Below are 23,822 nucleotides of genomic sequence, written 5' to 3'. Positions count from 1 at the left end.
AAAAAAGAAAACACTTCTTCATGCTTCTGTTTTTAAGAATGAAAAGGTCTTATTTCTTATGCATTTTATTTGTGATATGTGTTATATCTGTGAAGAACAAAAAACTAAATTTGTGCCACAATTTATTCAGGCTGCATTGCATGCACATGCGGGGGGGGGACTAATAGAATTCAATATTATTAATTCATTACGTGTATGTGTGGTTGCATTGTTATGAATATTTAGAATTTTTATATACTGCTTCATTATCTTCATTTAATTTTATTATGTAATGTATTTTAAAAAACTAAAAAGGCGATATAAAAGGCGATGTAATTAAAGTTAATAATAGCAGGAAAATACAGAGCTGTTACATGTTACTCTAACTTGGTTTTAGGAAAATGACTATTTTAAATAATGGAGTCAACTGAGAAATCAGTGTCAAAATCAGAACAAAACTGTTAGATATTTTACCAGTATTTTGAAATGTGAGTTTAATTGGTGGTTTAATTACTGACACTTGGTGAATAGTAATCTTGGAATGCCATGTTATTTCTTTCAGTCCTTAAGCATATATGAAAGTCTCATTCTGGTTAGAGTACTATAAAAAGATAAGCTCACAGAGATTAGGGTCAAGAAGCTTAACAGATATAAGGGATGGAAGTTTCAGCATTTTAAGTAATTACTGTAATAGCTCTGCACTTACATTTTATGTTAACGAATGTTAAATACTAATGTTTAATGTTAGTAAGAAATGGAGTCGCATTTATTCCATAATGGAAACTTAACCAAGTCATACAAATTTTAGTGACTTTTCCAACTTTGCTTTTAGGATTAATTAAAATTGATTAATTATCTTAAAAGAGTTGAATTAGGTAGAAATTCATGTTTTAGCAAAAATTGGCTTTGGAGATACTAGCTGATGATCGTCCCATGCAAATGGAAACTTTGCTTATGTCTATAGCCAGAAAGCTTTGGTGCAATAAATGAGCTTAGTGTGAGTTCCAACCCTTCTGGTAAAACTGAGAAACTATTGATTTTTCACCAAATTTTCCTGGTACATCTTTAAACCTTCCAGTTTTTAATTTGCCTGCATTTAGCTAATCTATCTGGAATGTAAACTGAGAAGAAATGTTTATATCAACTAAGTGTCATATAAAAGGGAAATGCTGTGACAAAAACTTGGCAACGAATTTTTAAAGGTGTAAAGAAACCATGCTGTCATCTCTTTATGTAACTCAAACTTTAAAAAGTTCATTACTTTTTAAGCAATTTATGAAGTAATTTTTCTGATTGATTTTCATTTCATATAGAGGAATTTAATATATTAAAAGATTTGCAGAGCATTTTATGCAGACTTATGTTTAGTTGATGAATATTTGCCTTCAGTTTTGCTTTACATTTATAATTGGTCCATTATGAATTTTATCCACACGATTAAATGCATATTAATTATCAATTTTATCATGTTTAAAAGCATTTTGATGTATAAAATTTTTTCTTCCTTTCTTAAGTTCTCATTAGTATTAAAAAATTAAATAAAATTAACACCATATAACTTAGTTTTAATTCCATATATTTTACATTAAGATAATATAAATAGCTTAGCTCAAATTATTAATTTAATTTTAAATAAAAATTTTCACCTTGAATATCCTTTGAAGTTGTGCTGCATGAAAACCTTTTGGTTTTTCTTGTTTCAAAATTGTCAGCTTTGCAAGGAATTTCCAGGCCTCTAATTTAAGATGGCAAAGTGACACAGAAACCTGTACCTAGAATTGCTACAAATCTTCAGAAATATAAACTCTAGAGACTTAATAGCCCACCTCAGAATACAATAAAATTCTTGAAACAGCAGAACATAATTTCTGGATATAATGTTCACATTGACAAACATAGAATGCTCTGCAGTTGTGTTTTGATAAAAAAATTTCAAATGTATGTTGTTATCGCAAAATGTCCCTTTAGTTAAAAAAAAGTCTCTGAAGCTTGGCAACAAAAGTTATTTGGGTACCTTTGTAATAAAAAACTACCTTTTGTAGTTGATGCAGGTTTTTCACTGTCAATATTTCCTTTGTATCTAGACAAATTTTTACAGGTGAAAGGGAAATAATTTCTGCAGATTTATATGCAACAGACACAAGGGAAAACCACCTTAGACCAGATCTGTGATGTTCATTGACAGACTGGAGTGGTGCATGCGTTTATTTTGTAATGCGCTGTTCAGAAAAATTTGTCTTAAATTATCCTAGGATTACTTTAATGTTCCCTATTTAAATTAGTTATTTGTTATACGAATTTCCATATGAAGCAAAATGAAGACATTAAATACTGAAAGTGAAAATATTTCTTATCAACCTCATTTCATTTTGCTACTATGAAGAATAATAAAAGTAATTATGGTTGCAATCAAGCCTTTTCTAAGATTTCTGAGAAAATGTATAGTTTCTATCAGACTGTCAGAAGAAAGCAGAGCAATTTCTGAGAACTGATAAATCAATATCCATGCAAAAAGCTTGTTACCAATGCATTTTATGTATTATTTAGTATAACATTCCTCTGCAGATATATTTTAATATATCGTGAAATGTTTTGTAGTTTTCCTTTGATATTATTACTAAAGCAAAATAATTCTTATCGTACTTACTAGAAAGATGGTGTTTAATATGATGTATGTACTAGTTTGCACATATTTCAAAACATAATGATTGTGTGATATTTGATTCGCTTATACTTAGATAGTGTATGTACACTTATGTATTATGGGTATATGCTTCTTAAAATGTCATTACCTGTGACCATATTTCATTAATCTTCACATATTCTTATAAGATAATACATGTATTTTTAAAAATTTGAATTCTGTTTTTGTTTCAGAAAATACATAATGTTGTAACCTATTTTGACAGGGAGCACAAAATATAAATGTCCATCATATGCAACAGTCTCTTTGAAATCTGTGTGATATGTTATACTTTCAAATTCTAACAATAATTAATCAAAATAAAATTATCTTGAATTTCTGTGGTAGCTTTAATCAGTACTATGACAGAATGATTTAATAATTGTGTGCAAAATAAGAGAATTTGCAAATTATGTCTTTTTTATGAGAAGTATTGAACCAGAAGTACTAATTATGCTGCCAAAGAATTATGCAAATATTCAAAGTAAAATACACAAGTCTACACATGCAGGTCTGTGGAGCTGTGATTGTGGAGAGATTTTCAATGTTTTATTTGCTTGTATTCGTTCATAACATTCCCCATGTTTATCGCAGGAGTTGGGTAAATTTTATAAGGTGTAGGGTAAAATGAGTAGCCCCGAACGTATGGATGATGCCATGAAATGGAGAATTGTCAGTAGCTTGGAGGTAGGCCAATCACCAGCACAGGTGGCTACAGAGCTTACTGTCATTTGCAGTTTATGGGAAATGTTTTCAGAACACCAGATTCACATCAAGAAGACCTGGACAACATTGGCGAAGATCCACAACAAGGAATGAGGATCATTATTTGGCAATTTTGGTAAAGTGACACAGGACTGCTACAGCTTCACAGCTCTCACATGTGCTGTACGAGCCCAAGTTTCATGGTCTACAATTGTCTGAAGGCTTTGTGAGATAGGATGTATGCCAGAAGATCCGCTGCTTGCATCTTCTGCTCAATGCAGCACAAAAGAGAGTGCATTTAAAGCATGGTCCAGACAACATGCACATTGCACCAGACTTCAGTGGAGCACCATGCTTTTTACAGATGATTTGAGATTCAGCCTGGACACTGCTTCTCAGCATACCTGTATCTAGAGAAAGCCTGGAACAGGATACCATTCCTTCCTCGTCAGGGAAAAGAATTATTACAATGGTGTGGGTGTAATGGTGTGTGTAGGCATTATGCTGGATGACCACATACCCCTGTATGTGCTTGAAAGAGGCTTCCTAAATGCTATGAAGTATAGAGAGATCTTAGAACCCTATGCTCAACTTTTCAGGGGCACAGTTAATCCTGGACTCCTATTCTATGCTCCAAGAGTCAGCTGCAGTTTGTGGGCCAGTGTCACTGCTAGTGAAAAACAGGTCTGCCCAATATCTCATATTCTGTGAGTATAGAATTTGTGGAAAGCACAGAAAAAAAGGTTGCCACATCTTCAATCAGGCTTGTGCAGTTGACGTTCCAAGCAGATGATGTTTTTGTATGTGTTTTCACTGTTAATTTTTTCATATTTAAATGAAGAATATGGTCGCAGATCGGTGGCAAATTTATATAAAACATGACATCACCTTTGCTCTTCCAGAAGATGTTCTCATAGCCAATTTAGACTGCCAAAATTTATAGATATTTTAATTTGCGATGAACTAAGAGAGTATTTGGAGCCACATTCAGAAAACAAGAATGCAATTTCTGCTGAAAGAAAGGTTATTTATTTTCCTGAAATTATATGTATATTGTAATTATGTAGTTTAAAAATGTAGAAGATAATAAGTATTTATCTAGCATATAATCTTTCATCAGTTAATAATAATATAGACATCCAAGAAAAGTGTATTCGATTTATGTACAACAAGAATTAAGTATATTTTAAAATATAACAGTGGAATACCTTATAAACAACATTGTGAACACAATAAGGAATGTCGTTCATTATAATGCAAAATTCACAGTACTGTAAAATAAAAATGTTATAAAACTATAAAGTAGTTTTGTAATATTTTTTAGTACTACTACTACTACTACTAGTAGTAGTGTGAAACTTTTATAAAGTATTTTTATTTGTGTAATTTTATTACGATTTAAAACTAGTTGTTAATAATAAATATATTTTATTCAAAATAAAAAAACCATCACAAATTTAAATTAAAACCCTTCATATTCTTTTTTACTTATTACATGCTCCAGCCTTAGGCACAACATGAGAAAGGAGGGATGCCCCATGGAGGTTTTTTTAAGGGAAACATGGCTCATATCCATGTTACACATGAGGAAAATGAGCCAGCCCATTCGCCGGGGTTCAAATCTCAGACTGAACTACCAATGTTTAGCGGCCTTTACCACTCGGCTGCTGATGGGCCAGCCCTTCATAATTGTTCTGAGGAATGATGCATATTGAATTACCATATGAAAATAAATGGTCACTCTGTTTTGAAATTAAATTCTTTATTTTTACAAAGGGAAAAAATGAAATTATTAATAATTTTAACACTGAGAAAGGCATGACTTAAAAATTCATTGTGATTATTTCACGTATAATAAAAATAATCTAACAATAATGATAGAAGTATCAGTAAATTTTAAATGTTTTACTTGTATTATTTAATTTTTTTAAATCAAATCTGGCTACTAAATGTTTTTATACATAATTTATAACTATGTAACTTATTGTTAGGTACTAAAATGTATTAGCTGAATTGTACTGCATTATTATTGTATTATGTTATAGAGTAACAGTGCTAGTATAAGACTGAGGGTTATTTATGAAATAGTACTTTTTTAATACTTATTAGTATTAAAAATAACTGTTTTTTTTTTTTTTGCAAACTTTAAAAAAAAAAAAAAAAAAAAAAAAAAACTGTTTATAGCAGAGTTCTCAATTTTATATTGTAAAAGAGATATTAATTATTATTACAGTTTTCTATTTAATGTGTCATAGTGTTAAAATGCTGGTTTGACAAGGAACTTCTTCAGCTGTAGGAGGCCTATATTGATTATTGTTACTTTAGTACTTCCATTGTGAAAATAGTATTACTACCTATTAATTACTTTCACAGAAAAAAATCTCCTGAGAAGGAAGACTATTTAAAACAAGCAGTTTTTATATATATAAGAAATTAAAATAACAGTAAAGTAATGTTAAAAAAAGTGTTACTAATATATGTATGACAAAAACTTCAATACGAATTAATCATGCATACAGACTAGATGATTTTAATTTTGGTTACATATTTTATATTGAAAAATTATTTTCTATCATGTTAATTATAGGATAAATTATTTAAAATAAAATATTTGGATGCATATGCGATAGTTGAATGCAGGAGGAATCACTCGTACTGTAATGAACAAATGAATTTGATTTCTTTTCCTTAAAGAAATAATTTTCATAGAAGAAAAAATAAAATAAAAGAAATACTTTCTTTCTAATTTCATCAAAAATAAAGTTTTAATGTGAGGGGGGGGGAAAGACTTTGTTTGCAATTAGATTGCAGTGCAAATTAATCAAATTATAAATTTAAATATTTAAAATTGTTTATTTCTAAAAATATTTTAAGTAAGCTTAATTCATTTACTCTTATCTATTTTTCTGTTGCTTTCGTACATTCTCCTTGTGCATTTAAGTTGTAGGCAATTGTATCCCTCATCTCTTTTTTTCTTCTTAGCCGTAAATTCCTGCGTTAAGTTTCTCTTAAGAAAAATCAGAATTTTCTTCCACCTAACAAAGCACCATATTCTGCTGTGTTAGAGGCTGTGTATGCTGACATCCAAAAAAAGAATAGATAACTTTGCATGAAGCATGATTGGATAAATAAACTTCTAAGAATAGTTTAATAGGAGAGTTATAACTTCATTTTTATTTCACCTAAATGTGCAGTTAGGTAGTTTTACAATTATTTCATTTTTTTAAATTTAAACATGCAGTTAGGTAGTTTTACAATTACTTCATTTTTTCCAACCTAAATATGCAGTTAGGTAGTTTTACAATTTTTCTGAAAGAAAATGTAATAAGGTTTCTTTTTTGTTCTCTTTCTCGTTCTTTTCTCCCCCCCCCCTTAAAAAACTTTAATGGAACTCTGTACCTGTCTTAAGAAAATTGACAATTTATGCTAAAAAGCTAAAATATTAGTAATATAACATTATTATTTTCTCCAGCACTTGCATCTATTTTTAAATATTTTGTTTTGTTTATTTTAGGTATACTGGGAATACCTCTGATGCTTTAAAATGCTTCAATAAAGCACGTACTGTACCTTTGTGGGGCCAGATATCTTTGTGTCACATGATTGAAATTTGCATTAATCCTTTTGATAATGAACATTTTTCTGGTGAAAATGTTGATGTAACAGATGTCATGTATGTAATTTCTAACATGTATTTTTTTAATTCTTTGTACTTTAATTTTTGTATTATCTTTTTATATTTCATTTATAGAGTTCCATGTATTTGATGTAAACGTAAAGTAGTCAACGTTATTTGAACTAAGGTGTATATGCAACGTAGATAATCACTATCAGATTCCCAACAAATAAGCAGCAAAGGCAAAACATGGAATAAAACAAAAACTATTTAATAGATATGTGTGAAATTCTCCCAAGAGTTGTGGCAATACTAGACCACGTAGCAAAGACTTACAAAAACCTTATCTATTATGACCATCACATCGAGAAATACCAAATGTGTTGGAAGAATGTGCAGTGCTGATAGGTGTGATAATCTCTAGCTGAAATACAAGCTTGACAATGGTGAGGCAAGCTGGCAATAATGTCGTTGATCTCTTATTGTAGTAGTAGTACCGTTCCTGTAGTGATGAATGTTAGAGCTCATGGAGGGTGCCTGGTGGCACACTGGGACCTGCTATTGGTTGTCCCAACGTATCGCAAACATGCTCTATGGGATTCAGGTTTGTGATCTATCAGGCCATAGCAGATATGGAATGTTATCTCTCTCCTTATAACTCTGCACCACTCAATATCATGTTGTTACCCATTGCAGCAATTAAGGACACATGAGAAGGTGTAGAATTTCGTCATGATATACAACAGTGTCTGAAGTCCCAGAAATCACGTAGAGGTCAGTGTAGCTGCTAATTGCTATCCCAGCTCATACAAGTGAGCCTCCTTGTCTGTAATGGTCTCTCGACGATGTTTGGAGCCCAATAACATATCTCTGGCTCTCACCATATCATTGGCCTTCGAGAATCTTTCTGGTTGTTAAACAGAGACTCATCTGTAAAGAGTACATGGCCCCACTGGCTCTGTTGTCTGTCTGTGATCTTCACCAGCCCAACTTAACCATGCAATCGGAACACTGTGGGATTGCATTAATTTTGGTTACCTATGTGCAGTCGGCAGTGCAACCTGTTACTTCATATGTAAATTATATGTTTTTATTCCTCTTTTTACATTTGTACCTTTTCTTTTAGTATTTGTTGTATATTTTTTTAGCATGAGTGTGTATGATAAACTATGTAGTATTTGCAATTGCTGCTGTAGAAACTGGCAACAGTTGCTGTGTGAGTTTTGCTACTCAGAGTAAATGACATGTTGCTTTTGTGTGGCGTATATATGATGTGCATACATTCATTCTGCCGGAAGAAGTTAATTTGGGTGATCAATCATAATGCTGTCAGTGCCAGTGTTGAGTCACAAGTGTCTTAATCAGGAACAATAAGTTGACCATTTTCTAATTTTATTGTTTCCAAGGTTTCAAACTAGTGAAATTATTATCTCAGACTCTGTTAAAGATGTTTTAAAAAAAAAAAAAAAAAAAAAGGGGAAATATAGGAACTTAATTCCTATTTTCATCAAAATCTCTGAAGACTAACTATCAGTGCATAACATTATTGATTAAAGAAAAGAATGCAATACGAATTGCAAAATAGCTGGTGTTTCTGATGAGGTCTAAAAGCACAGAATTCTTGCTTACTGCTTATATATACAATATTACCCCCTGTATTCATGGATAATTTATTCCAGGATAGTGCAGTTGATATAAATTGCTATTGGATACTTATCCTTCACTGTCTGAGCATTTAACCTTCAAAAATCTCCCACAAGTCTCCATTCATTTGTACATTTCTTTGACACCATGTGAAGAGGAGAGGAGTAATTACTTTTGGAGGGTCACATGTGACCTAAATTGATCATCTTTTTAATTTCATGCTTAGCAATTTTTAATCTATCTGGAGCTAGTCTCCTGGGCTTACATGAAACAGGAGAACGAATAGTTTCAATGAAATGCATAGTATTTATGCTTAACAGTCTCATTAAGATCAGGAAGCTTCGACAGTGAAGGATAGTTAGACAATAATTTATCATAAACACAATTTGTAATAATTGTTTTAACAGAACACAAATGTGTGTAAATTACACTGCAATTAATTTTTAAATGCATTTTTAAATCAACAAGCTTTTTGTTATCTAAATCAGGTATTAAATCAAAATAAATCAAAAATCAGATTCAATGATATTTGTTGATATTTAACACACATAAAAAGTAAAATAAAAACTGCAATGAAGTACAAGGTCAATACTTAGAGATTTTTGTCAGTAAACTGGAATAGGAGTACCGTTGGGCTGCAGAATATGCCATAATAGCTGTTTGACGTGCTTCATGCTTGGTTGGTGAAAGAAGACTGACATCTGAGCCCGTGTTGCACAGAAATATTTTATTTGATTTTCTATCTCATAAAAACGCAATGAGACTCAGAGGGTAAAGCGCAACTCACCATTACACTTTCCCTGGTTCATTTCCCTGGAACGTACATGGTAGAACACACTTTTTAGCTTTCTCATTAAATTTTCAATGATGCCAGCAATAGGAACAATTCAAAGCAGCTTTAGCTGAAGGGCTTCACTTCCTGTTATAGCGATTTTTGGAAAAACTGCATGGTCGTCGTAGAGACAAAACCTCACTACACAATTTGCAGACCTCATCGAGAGGGAATCCAATTTCAAATTATTAGACACATTGACAGATACAGGTGAAGAAACTATGCTTACCTGAGCGGGTGTAACTTCCAATACTCTATCAGCAATGCTGGCAGCTTTTGATGAGTCAAGAAGCTCAAACAACGCTTGGATAGATTGGACATTTGATGGCATTTGTTGCATGAATAACTCCAGTAACAATGAGTTTGACACATTGTGTTTTTCAGCATGCTTTGTCATGACACAAAGCAATTCTGAGGGCTTTTTGTCTCCAAGTTGCTCACTGGTGAGTAATTTCTGGATTTCATTGGTACCGCTTTCCCCACATCGTTCATTAATGGCAGCTTTGAGGTCTTCGTAAGAAAAATCTGTGTGTTTTTAAAGTATGATATCTCAAACCAACAAAGCAATCTCCGACAGCAAATGAGCGATCCAGAAGCTGAATTTCGCATTTGGATCCATAACAGACTAGGGTGTGGCTAAAGTTGATTCTTACATAACAAACCACAATGCCGGGTCAATAGGATTGTAAATTGGTATCTTAATGGCAGCTATCTCCTCCATGGCAGTGGCTGAAGGGAAAAACATGAAAGTCCTGGAACCAAGCTCCTGAATGAACAACTAGTATGCAGCTTCATGTGAGTAGCCAGGTTGCCAATTTATGGTGGGTGAGGATTATTGTTCGGTGTATATCTTCAAAGACATGACTCCGCATCGCTAAACATAACTTTATTCACACACTTCATATTTTTAACACAACTATCATAACATAACAGAAAACTTCTACACAATAATTCATACATCCTATGCTCAAGCTAAAGACGAAGTGGGCGGGTTCGCCATCATGCTGGCAGTTTTTACATACAACATGACATGGTATGGCAGCGCACGCAGCCAAGCATCAGACTGCCGTGCTATATATTATTCTTTCTAATGGATACCCAAGTAGCACAGCAACGTTGTAACGACGTTGCAAACTCGTCGCGGATGTCGTTGCAAAACTGTTGCAATATGTCGTCTTTAAGATGCCCAGATGTCCGCAAACATCCACTGTTTTGCAATCGTTGCAAAGACATCTTTATTATGTCTTTGCAGATGAGGTTTTTGTCGCCTAGATGTCATTATTGTGTCTTTCGCAGGTGATATTTTGGTTGTGAAAGCATCGTATCATGACATCTTAAAGATGCCTAAATGTTCACAAAATTCCACCTTTTTTGCAACAATTGTGAAAATATCGTTATTATGTCCTTGTGTTACATATTGATTTATGCAGAAAAATAAGCTATATAAGCTAAGTAAAATATATTAATTAATAATTAATATATTTTTTTCTTTATTAAAATTTTGTATTTATCTAAAGTTTAAATATTTTATCATTTCCTGAAAACCAGAAGATAATACAATTTTTCCTCTTTAGACTAAATATGTGTAATTAATAATAGTCTTAATTATTTTCAGTACTTTAAACTATATTTTTTAAATAACTTATATACTTACGATTATTTAAGATTTCATCATTTTTTTCCCTTAAGTAATTATGAAAGTGGTTATTAAAAATATATAACATTAATAGTAGGTTTTAAGTAAATAAAACTCATTTAGACATAAATAAAAGTAAAGATGTATATGTGGGTAAAAAAAGAGTGTTTCTGATTCCTTTACTGCATGTCATATTGCTGTTTCCTTTTGGCAAAATACAGAAGATACGCACTCAAGCATTCCATAACTTTGGGGTGGGAGATTTGAAGGAGCAGTTTCCTGTACTGAAGAATTAGCATGATCTACATGCTTAGTTCATTCAATATGATTTTTTAATATCTTTCACTGAAGTATGACTAACCCTGTATATTTTAATGTTCAAAGTAAGTAACAATATAGAATGTGCGACTTAAATTTTGTAATTATGTTTGTTTTTATATGCTATGGATATTTCTTTTCAAAACTGATGTCAAATTTTAAAATTGTGTGTTTTCTTTAATTTAAATCCATGTACATTAATTTTAATTTTTGTGATCTAATTGAGCCATTTTCTTTGAAAGTGGTGCAAGTCCATTTTTGACAAAAAGTTAGTTTATGATAACAGTGAATGCAATATGCTATGGGCTTTTTATCTATAACCAGTTCTCTGAAAACAAACAAAAGGAAAAAAAATTAATTTCAATTGTTTTGTCAATGTAAATTTATGCAGTTAATGAAATTACAAATATAATTACTTTGAAAATAATCAAGACCACTTTACTCAAAGACATAATATGTAGTTAAAAAATTATCCCACATAACTTCCCTACTTCACTTTTATATGTCTGTCAGCACTGTTGATGACATAAAAATTTTTGTTCATTTGCTGGAATTTTTGTACTGCGTCCATTTATTGTAGAGTATAAAACTTAATAATGTGTTCTGTTTTGTTCACTTAACTTGAAATAAATAAGTACAATTACATCTAAAATTACTAATAGTTAATTTTATAACAAGCATTAATATTTGAAGTGGAGGGTGTCGCCTTAGAATCAGACAGTGATTCAGGTAGGTATTTATAAAATAAACTCTTTTTTTTGATACATTTCCTTCTAAATTTTAATTAATTTAATTATTTTATTTTTATTATTTTGTAGAAATCATCCCTATGAATTGGAAACAAATAATGAATCTGATTAAAACAATACATATTTAAATAAAAATTTTAAAAGAAAGAATTATACAACCAATTTTGTGTTCAGATGAGAATGCTATTTCATATGACAATGAGTCAGATTCTACAAAATAGAACAATAATATAAATGCGCAACAGGTCAGAAAAATGAACTGCAGTAGTGGACAAAAGTATTACTCAGATACAGATAAAATTGTTCCAGGCAAGAAAATTTCAAAATATAAAATGCAAATGCTAAAACAATTGCTGAAGTGTTGTTAGTAGAGCTGATTGCAAAGTAAATTTTGACACATTTTGGAACCTGACAGATTTTAATTAACAGAATATATTTCTCTTCAGAGCTATTCAATGGTGTAACTTAGAAAGAAAATGCCAAAGGAATTATAAGGGAACACAAAGAAAATTTGCATCTAAATATCATTTAACTGTTCCAGCTATGAAAATTTTTGTCTGCAAAAACTTTTTTCTGAATACTTTTCAAGTAATAATAAATAAGCCACCAACAATGTGTAGCAGCCTATAGCGATATGTGCATTGGACAAAATAGGAATTTAAAATTTTCTTTTAATGTGGCTTAAAGTAGTGTAGTCCTCCCAAAATACCATAGAAATTATCGATTGTAAATTTCTATATTCTGAACATTCTTATCTACCAAATGATGCCGATTTTGGAACTATCGAGACGTCCATAAGAAAAAAAAAAAAGTTACAGTATATTCCTACAGATTATTATACCAACAATGCCGAAAATATAAAAAGTTTTATTTTACATGAAATGAAACAAAATGATTTTCTTTTGACAAAACCACCAGAAAGTGCAATTCTAAGAAGACAAAAAAATACTAATAGTGAAGAGGTAAATTGGCTGAAAATATGTTGGATAACAGTTTTTGAAAATAACCATATATAGTGTTGAATAAAACTTCATTTGATGAAAGTACAGGTTTAAAACACTAGATTTATGCTTCACATGAAGAAGACCATGAAAATTTGAAAATATAATTCTACTACCTTCATATCATCAGAAAAGTTAATTGATATGATGGATATTCCTCCAATATATCATGACTATTTTCAAAACCTTTCTCATAATGATAAAAATTAAAAATGGCACATATTAATGTAAATTTGTAATTAAAGTAATTTAAATGGCATTACCTGAAGAAATATTGAGGTAACGCCTTTTTATTAATTTTTTGCCATATTTAATAAAATATTCATAAAAATATTGGTTTGATTCAATTAAAATGTCATATTTAATGTTTCATAAATGTGTAATCTTTACATTTTGTTGAATTTGAAAGTGGGGTAAATCCATTTGAGGTCATCAAAAGTATAAATTTCTTTTAACTAATACTTTTAAAACAATCACATTAAAAATTTAAAACAATTTAATATTTAAAAACAAACCATTGAAATACAAACCCTTAATCATCTCCATATAATATAATATAGACTTGCACGACTTTCAGAGAAAATGGTTCAGTTAAGAAAGAAAATGATGAAAGCATTTCAGCTTTGTTCTTAAAATAGCTTTTGTAAATTTACAGAAGGAAATAGTTCTGTAATTTGGCTGACTTTGTTACCATTGAAATGTATCATGAAATTGTTATCATACTTGAAATATGTAATTTTAAATGTTTAACTGTAAAACTAATACACAAATCATCTGTAGCCTCATTACAGTCTTCTGTAATCTTGCATCTTATCAGAAATATTGTTCAGATGATTTTGTGTAGAAACAGAACTTAAACATTGAAGACTTGTGAATATATGTAGATCTTTTCAAAAATAATGCTGAAATTGGCAGCACTGCAAGAATGATATAATGATGAAAAGATAAATAAAAGTGAATGTTAATTATCAGTAGCTGAAAGCTTGGGGTAGCAGCATGTGTGCTCATGAATTGCTTAGTATATTTCGTTTTGAAATAACAAGTGTTTTAAAGTGCCTGCAGGTGTCTGGGAGGTTAAGATTGTACTAGATCTATGACTGCACAAAACAATTTTGACTGATTAAGAAAATAATTATCTATGTTGTCACCAGAAAATTATCATCAGGAAACTCCATATTAAATAAGAATGTGCAGCATATTATTGTGAGTAGAGGGGGAAATTGCATAGAAAAATGTGCAAATTGTGTCCTTATTTTGTTAGAGATGGGCTATGCATTTTGCAGAACAGTGTCCTAGGGAAATTTGTGGTGCAAAAACTGAAGAAAAGGGGCACATTAGAAGGGTTAATATGTTTTCTGAGATGTTAAGTCATGATTACTGAGAAGCCTATTAGAGGTCTGTAAAAAGAAATTGACTGAAAGAAAATTAATTTGCAAGAAAAAGAATATTGTTCATGAATTTTAAAATGATTATCATATGTATATTTGCTTGCAGCATGTATTTCTTACATTTAACTTCTATTTTTTCTAATTACTAGGGGACTGAAAGAAAAATCTGCTAATTCTGAGGAAGGTAACATTCGTACTGCAGAAAAATTGCTTTTGGTAAGTGATATTATTTTGATTAATTGTTAAGCAACACAAGCAACCATATTTATATGTGCAACAGTTTAATGATTGCCAGAGATAAAGTGAAAAATGAAACCAGTCATTTAAAATTAAAGATGTTGCTACTATTTTGAAAATTCATCTTGGTGGCTTTATGTGGGTGATTAATTGAGTGATTCATTCTTGCTGTAATTCATTTAGGCCTTGTTTTGTATTTTTTTTTCCCTAAACATATGAAAGTAATTTTTTTTTTTGGTAACACGAAGTTCCATCTTAGCACTATTTTAACAAATATTTAAAATGTGCATTCTTAGCAGAAGCACACTTCAGTCATCTATTTACAATTAAAAACTACAGTCTATTTCAAGTACAATTAAAAACTGCACACTTCTGTTTCATGCACAAATTGCACTTAGTAAATATTTTTTCTTTGCCTTAGGAACTAAAATCAAAATATGGGGCTAGTTTAAATACAAGGATTTTTCACAATTTAATCCGCTTAGCCAAACACTCAAAATCTGATGCAGAAGCTGCCTTGAATGATTTCTTGGAAATTTTAGCGGATGAAAGATACGTAAGTATTTTTTAAATTATGAATTATTGCTGTTATTGCATTAAATCTAAGAGAAAAAATGTCTATTTTTAGAGTAAAGGCCCTGTTCAGGAGAAATGATAACTGTAATATTGCCGTACATGTCAGAAAAGTTACAGAGTAAACAGAGGTTGCTCCAGTATATCTCATATGTGGTTCCAAACTTTGTCTTTATACTTTTATTATTTGAAAATTTCTCTTTATTGACATGTGATTTATTGTAACAACAGTAATGATGTATTAGTCAGATTTGTTAATTTTTAATTCAGATTTGAAACAAAATGTAGAATTATTGGAATATGATAAATGCAATTTGGTGTTGTTAGCGATTTTGCATTTAAATTCTGAACTAATAATTGAAGACCTTGGGGGGGGGGGAACCATTCAAATCCATTGACAGGAATTTTGAGAAAATTTTTAGTTTGTGTAACTTCATTAATAAAGAAAATATTGTTATAAAATCATACATTAATATTAATTACAAACATTCAGCTTTTATTTTAAAAAATGTGCATTAAAAGTTTATCTATACAAAATTGGTGAAAAATGTATTTTAAATTTTTTGGAGTGACTACAATTCTTTTTCACTGTTTCTTCTCTGAATCTTGGGAACACAAATCTTCTTCACTGTCATAATTGGCTTTTCCTGAGATGAAGTCTTTTTTCACCATTTTATTTTTCCGGTCTTGAATGAGTTTCACTTTTTCTTCTCCTTCGGCAAATTTTTCCGACTTTTTGGCAAGCATATGAATCTTTACTTTGAATGTATCACAAAGACTACAGGTACCCATTTTTGGGTAACCAAATCTAATGCTAAACTTAAAATTAAAAATATCTCTGAATTTATTATATGTCACTGGATTGTTCGTTTTGTATATGTTGTCTAATTTTTTTATATTTAACTGTTTTGGCATGTGTATTTTCTTATTTTTCTAAGGAATAATGAGACTTTCTCCTCTTGGGGGGGAACTGATAAATTTAATTATTTTAGAAAAAATTTCTTTAGGAATTGCATGTTTTCATCTGCTATCTGCTGGTCTTTTTTCATCAACGACCAGAGCTTCTGTTATTTTTTAACCCAATTTTTTGTGTAATATAATGCTGTGGAAGGAAACAGAGGCATTTATAGAAACTTGCACATCACACATTGCCCTTCTTGGAAACAATGTCCTTGATAAGATGCATTGTGTGAAGATCCCTCATTTCGCAAACGAAAATTCTGGTGCATCACATGCAAAAATCTTTTAAGTCTAGTAACAATGATTTTGGGTATTGTAATTCCCAAATTCATTAAAAGCTTTGAGAATTCATTGTTTTTCACTATCATAAATAAAAAGAGGGGGCAAGAAAAATAAAACGTTTGCAGTTTCGGTCAGGTTCTAGCTCGTGTGGTTGCTCATAAAACTTTCATAACATTGTGGATTCTGCCGGTTTTCTTCCTCTTCTTGGCAGAAAATTCATCGTTGTTACAAGACAAGAACAAACATTAATGAACCTGATAAAGGAAGTTGGACATAACTATTACTTCTCTCTTGGGGTGTGAATAGAAAAGATTTTTCTCCAGTATGCAGCATTTTCCCTTAGTTATAGTTACAGACCTGAACAGTTTTTTTTAATGAAGTGATTCATAATGTGTAGAAGCTATTCCTCTTGCCTGCTAGATGATATTATTACATTCTAGATGATATTATTCCAGTTTTCACAAAATATGGGCATAGGTGCATCCCCTTTGGTCTTCAATTATTAATGCAATAAAACGTATAGAAATTTTATAAGTGATGGAAAAGTAGTTTTTATGTTCTAACCTAAGAGAGTATGAGATGAAGTCATGGGTTTGCCCTATATGTACCAGTAAACCGATATGCCCTGAAACATAGTCGAAAAATCATACAAAAGCAGTTTCTGTGCTTTTAATGATTTGTTTGGTATATTGCTTTCAGTTATTGAAAATCAATAAACTTTAAATACATGAAAAGTTTATGCGAGGACAAGCTATATACAGTACAAAGCCCAAGATCCAGACTCGTTGGGAGTTCCGCGTTTCCGGATATTAGATCATTAGTTTAAATCTAGTAAGATGACATGAAGAAATTAAAAATGTGAAATGAAAATTAAAGATGTGATTTATGAAATAATGAAGCATTTATGCTCTCAAAGGTGTTAAAATTTACACACCAAAAAAAAAAAAAAAAAAAAAGGAGGCTTAATATTTATTTGTTTACTTTACTAAACATTTCTCTCAATGTAAGTTGCTTTGTTTTTTGTGCTAATACTTTCTCTTTAATTCTGTAGACGGATATAATTTCTTGTTTAGTTACATTGTTGAAGTCCTGTAATTGCTGCGTCGAGAATTCAGACTAACTTGTCAATCGGAATTCTTTCATTTTCGGTAACTTCTGTGTCACTTTCTTCACTATCAGTAGCAGTATTTTCTAGATCTAGAACTGTACTACAGATTTCGCTATCCATTAATTGATTGGTCATTGAGGAGCAGCATCATCACAATAAAAAACTTCTTTTATATCATCTTCATTTATTCCCACTTCTCCACATTTCTTTAGAAAATCCATTAATTGGAAAATTTCACCTTTGGTTTGCAATATCCGAAAACCTTTAAAATTCGCGGCTATCATGAGATTGTATCATGTATCATGAGATTGGCGAGTAACAACAAGTTGTTCTCCTAAATTTTATCTTGCTTCTATCGCGCACTGAGACAATTAAGCATGAATTGTATTAGTTATTTATTATACTTATGTCTATTTCTTGCACACGTGTAAGGCTTATTTGAATAGATGAATTTCCACATATACTGAAGGCTTATTGAGGGCCGGCACTAGGTATCTTACCACTTGATGCATTCTCTGTGGGCCCTAAATTCTGCAACCAAGTGCCTCCCTTTGTCTTTCCTAAATTTTGCAATCCGGTGCAGCCATATGAGCCCTGGCGCTGTTTCTTTGTTTATGTGAATAACAAATCAGTTATTCTTAATTCAAATAGCACTAAATGTAATCTCTCAGGCTATGAGTATCATTAACAAAATCTATTTTTAGCACATGGAAAGAAATTTTGTTTAAATTTTTTATCATCAACATTTCTTAGAGCATTTAACTTAAATTTGTAATCATCACCAAGCTTAATGTCAACATAAAAGGTTATGATACTCTTTATTATTCAATCACTAACTTAAAAAATATTGTTTAGGCATCTCTACATGAGTCATTACTGTGTTGATGAAAGCAAAATATAGTAAATAATGATTTGCTAGGTTGGCATCAGGGATATAAAATATTAGTTAAGTGTAAAATCAACGATGTATGTATGTAGAATGTGTCTGTTTGAGATGTATGCAAAGCAGATAGTCAGCAATGGAGCCAAATTATTGATCATACAAATTTATGGTAAAACGATTTTTTCTTCAGTAACAAGATATTTTATTTAGTGTTGAAGTGAAATTAAGAAACGGGACTCTTCACATGTTTTATTATACGTGATGAGGGGGAAATCAAAATGCACATACATAAGGCATACAAGAAAAAAAGGCCATTGTACGAAGGTGTGAAAGGTGGCTTAATGGCATCATTGTGAACAAATACATGAGAGGATGTCTCAAGCGCAAAATGTACAAAATAGCTTGGCTTGTTATGCGAGGATGCGGGGATTGGCAAGATATTACTTATAGTATCACGTAAACGTTGAAGGAATATTGGAGGATGGATGGCTGGAGTGGATTCTGGATGAAAGAATTCACCTGGCAGATGGAGGGTTGCACCATGTAGCATTTCAGCACAAGTACTACCAATGTCTTCTTTGAATGCTGTATGAAGACCGAGCAAGACTAGGGGTAAAACTTCTGTCCAGTATGTGCTATTGTGACACTTCAGAGCTTGTTTTAGAGATCAGTGAAATCGTTCCACCTTCCCATTTCCAGGTGGATGATATGGTGTTGTTCGGATATAGCAAATGCCAAGAAGAGATGTGAGGTGTGAAAACAAGTGAGATTAAAATTGTTGGCCTTGATGGTAGTAGGCATGCCAAATCTTGAAATACACAGGGATATGAAGGCTCAAGCTACAGTTTCAGCAGAGATATTTTCAATAGCTTCAGGCCATCTTGTGTAATGATCAATACAAGTGAGGATGTAAGTGTAACCATTTGAAGGGGGCAATGGGCCTTACAAATCTAAGTGAAAGGGATCAAAACATCTTGCTGGAAGGTTAAATTATTGAATGGGACTGTGAGTGTGATGGGATACTTTATACAGTTGGATATCTAATACATGAACAAGTCCATTCTGTGACATCTTGGTTCACTGCTGGCAGACAAATCTGTCTGTAATCAGCTTTTTGGCAATCAGCTTTTTGGTGGTACGGATTCCAGGATGTGCCAAATTGTGCAAGGCATTAAATACTTCACGTCTAAAATTGACAGGAATGTAGGGATGTATTCTATTGTTCTGTATGTCACAGTAAATTTTGAGCGTTGGATCAATGTGCAGTAGTTGTAACTGAAGGAGGTTTGTGGATTTGAGATTAGGTTCTTTAGTTCCTCGTCAGGCAAATGAGCTTTTGCAATTTCAGAAAAATCTGGAGTGGTGAGGTCGATATTATTTATCCAAAATAAAGCATCGGTGGCATAATTATCAGTACCAGAGACATATCTGATGTCCGTACTAAATTGGGCAATAAAATTCAACTGTCGAAGCTGAAGAGGAGAGCATGAGTCAGAGGTTTTTCTAAAAGCGAAGATTAATGGTCGATGATTGCTGAAAATGATAAAGTCAGGTCCTTCCAAATTGTGCCGGAACTATTTAACAGCATAGTACACAGCTAGCAACTCCCTATCATATGTGCTGTGTTTCTGCGGTGGTAAGTTTTCCGGAGAAGAATGCCACTGTAGAAAGTCCTTTAATGGTATAGGTTTGAAGCACAGCTCCTATGGCTGTGTCAGACGCATCTACCATTATAGAGAGGCTTATCACTGGGTGAGTGATAAGAAAGTGTGGCTGCATTTGCCAGATCGTTTTTGCATTGCACAAATGCTGCAGATGCAAATTCCGTCCAAAGGACAGCTCTTTGATTGCTTTTTTTTGCTATTCTTCAGAAACTTATGCATCAGGCCTGTGTTTATGCAGCATTTGGTAGAAAACTTCGGTAGCAATTTAACATTGCTAGGAAATGCTTCAGTTCAGAGATGATTTTTTGGCTCAGGTAGGTCGTTAATTGCTTTGACTCTTTCAGGTAAAGGTTTTACTCCATTCTGGGTGATAAGACATTTAAGAAAGGAAACAGGGCTGACCAAGTACACATTTGGATGGATTTAGTTTTAATCCATGCTCTTTAAGGCGAGTAAAAGTCTGGCGCAGATGTTGGAAATGTTTTTCTGCATCTCTAGATGCAACTAGGATATCATCAAAATATGGGATGCAGAAATCAAGACCAGATAGTACTTGGTATGTGAATTGTTGAAATGTTTGGCCAGCATTGCGAAAACCAAATGGCATGTACAAGTAATCAAAGAGACCAATTGGTGTAGTCACTGCGGTCTTGGGCACATCTTCAGCATACGCTGGGATCTGATGTTCAGCTCTTGCAAAGTCAAGGGTAGAAAATATATGTTTTTGATGAAAGAGTTGGGTACAGTCTTGGATATATGGCACTGGATATCTGTCGGGGACTGTGACGGCATTAACTCGACAGTAGTCTAAACAAGGCCGCCAGTCGCCATTAGACTTTTTAACCATGTGAAGTAGACTAGCCCAGGGGCTTTTAGATGAATGAATGATTCCCTGTGCTAGCATGAATTTGAATTCTTTGCGGGCAGCCTTTAGCATCTCTGGAGAAAAGCGACAAGGCTTGGAGAATACAGGTGGGCCATGTGTTTCAATGTGATGATACACCTGTAGTTGATGAGTGTGCTGCCCTGGTTGAGATGGATTTGAAATGTCAGAGAATTCTGCTAATAATTGATGAAACTGTGTGTTGCGCAATACAACAGTTATGTTCATAGGTACGTTCGATATGTGAGAATAATGGCCCTTTGATGTCAGCTGAGTTGTAGCATGATTTAAGCAATTATTCTTGACATCCACTAGAAGGTGAAAATGTGTCAAGAAATCAACACCGATAATTGCTTGTGTGACATCTGCATTAATGAAAGGCCAGTTGAAAGTCCGGCGTAAGTTCAAATCAAGTGTTAAACCCTTTGCAGCACAGTGTGTCCAGTCTGGACACACCTAAAAATTTCCTTCTGTACACACAGAAAAATTGAATGAAAAGGGATTTATAGGTTACTCTGAACATTCTTTATTTATTATAGTAGATTATTTTTTATTAATTTATAGTAGATCGCAGCTCAACACAAACCAGTCTATATATTTTAGCCATGTTTAGTTTTTTAAGACCCTCATTTTTCAGATCAGAAATCTTCCAGATTTTTTTAGGGTATAAAAGGAATTGTTTGAAAAGAAATTTCTATGTTATTTTTTTGGCTGTATGTTAATCTCCTAATTCTATATTAGTTTTAAATTTTTACCTTGAAATCTTGCCTAAAATCAAATGGCGAACCCTAGGTGTGCCCAGACCGGGCTCTGTATTCTTTTTTTCTCCGCATCTCATCGGTCAGTTCATTGACAACAATGCTCGTTTCAGCACTCTTTTCGAAGCTCTATTCAATCAGTGTGCCTACTTTGGATATACTCACAGAATTAAACGATAAGTGCTATCTTCACAAAATTTTACTTGTGTACTCCTCTAGGCCTAATTAGACTGCCTACCTTTTTTTTTAAATCAAAACTCCATCTTTAAAAGGTAGTGTGCCGGAAAGGGTTAATAGTTTGGTGCCGTAAATTGCAATCTGGGTACCATTTGCTGTATGCAGTACAAGTTTATTAAGTTGGTAAGCATTTGTTTTAGTTCTAGATCATTTGCGCTGATATGTCTGCTCCAGTATCCACCAGAAAACATAACTGAGTTGAACGGTCGATCTGTACAATTCTGTCAATGTGGCGAACATTCTGTTGGCCAGCAGAAGACCGCCCACTTAGTTTCCCAGTTGTTTAAAAGTACATAGAGGAGCACACTTGCGTGCCTGAGCACCAAGATTCATATGGTAAAAACATATGCCACTTGCAGGCTCTTTGTATTGCATTCAAGCATTGTGATGAGATCGACTTTGGCTTTGAAATTTATTGCATGGGCCCTGATTCGATCGACTGTATTGCCGTGAAGCATCAAGACTTGTCGAGAGTTCAGACACTTTCTTTGTCAATTCGGCCACTTTTTGTTCCAGGGATGAACTTGAAGGTGCAGCATTAGCAGCCCTGACATAAGCTGGAGTAATAAGTTCATTAATTTTGTCAGCCATTGCTGCTAAACGGGTTTGATCTTCATTGAAAGCAGCATGAATTATTTGTATGTTATTAGAGTTATTATTTGTATGAAAGCCATAGTGACTTCAACAAGTCATCACTGAAATGGTTTCCTGCCAGATCACACATTCATGTAAGCAAGTATGAGGGTCGCTGATCACCATGTTCAAGTCCTTACAGTAAAGTAAGTATTTTTGAAGATTCACTTTCTGATTATATTTCAATGAGCTGCTGTTTCAGTTTGGAATATTTGTCCTAGTCAGGTGGTTTAAGTATTAAGTCATGCACTGAATTCAGAATATCGGACTCGATTACTGCAACTACGTGGTTGAATTTTGTAGAATCCTCACTAATGCGAGTGATAGAAAATTGTGCTTCTATCTGAGCAAACCACAATGAGGGATTATTTTTCCAGAATGGTGCTGGCTTCACCGCAACGCGTGTGATTTGTGGCTCTGGTTGAATATCTTCGGGCATATTGATAAATAATTTTCTCTTTGAATGATTATCACTTACCTGCACAAATATTTTAGCATGGGGATACGCTATTAATATTTTGCGATGAAAAATTAATCTTTTAAGTCACGATACACACAAATAATATAGGGCCGGCAATTACACATACAAATAATATTTTATCGAAATGCATTTGAAAAGGAAAATCCTATTTGAGAAAAAAGATACGTTCACTTTTTATTGCACACACACACAAAAATCAACACTATTCACTGTTGAGGCATATTACCGAAGAAAAAAATCACTTCTGTAAAACATGGGAAAGAAATTCATTACTGTCAAACACTGAGGAAAGATCATTGCCATAGCACGTTTCAAAAATATCACTGATGTAGAACATTTAGCGAAAATCACTGTTGTAGCACATGTCACAAAAGTTGAATGATCGAAGAATGATTCCACTACTGGCGAAGTCCACGGAATGGAACAAATCACATTGACGTTTTGCTAAAGCTCACTAAGATGATATGCACGACTTTAAAAAAACACAAGAAATATGTACACAATTTTTGTAAAAATAATTGAATGGATACGTTGTAGCATACTTTTAATGTCCATCTTCGTCGTTATTTTGA

The 23,822-nt window shown here is 32.6% G+C and overlaps 1 protein-coding gene across 4 annotated transcripts in view; it reads left to right on the top strand.

Annotated features, from left to right (window-relative positions):
- LOC118181851 (tetratricopeptide repeat protein 21B-like) overlaps window positions 1-23,822 on the top strand; it is a 226,943-nt gene that overhangs the window by 180,693 nt on the left and 22,428 nt on the right. For all 4 annotated transcript variants that reach the window (XR_015039192.1, XM_085809770.1, XM_085809769.1 and 1 more), the window contains exons 29-31: window positions 6,882-7,040; window positions 14,701-14,767; window positions 15,210-15,344. Coding sequence is in view for 3 of the 4 variants with exons in the window: in XM_085809770.1 (XP_085665896.1) it covers window positions 6,882-7,040; window positions 14,701-14,767; window positions 15,210-15,344 (361 nt within the window). In the remaining variant the exon portion in view is untranslated. The remainder of the gene's footprint in view (window positions 1-6,881; window positions 7,041-14,700; window positions 14,768-15,209; window positions 15,345-23,822) is intronic.

Source organism: Stegodyphus dumicola, chromosome X2 (assembly GCF_044657685.1).
Source record: "Stegodyphus dumicola isolate Sdum_Otavi_A_Nest chromosome X2, ASM4465768v1".
Classification (NCBI taxonomy): domain Eukaryota; kingdom Metazoa; phylum Arthropoda; class Arachnida; order Araneae; family Eresidae; genus Stegodyphus; species Stegodyphus dumicola.
Note: the sequence above shows the minus strand (reverse complement) of the source record. Positions and strands in the feature narration are given on the sequence as shown.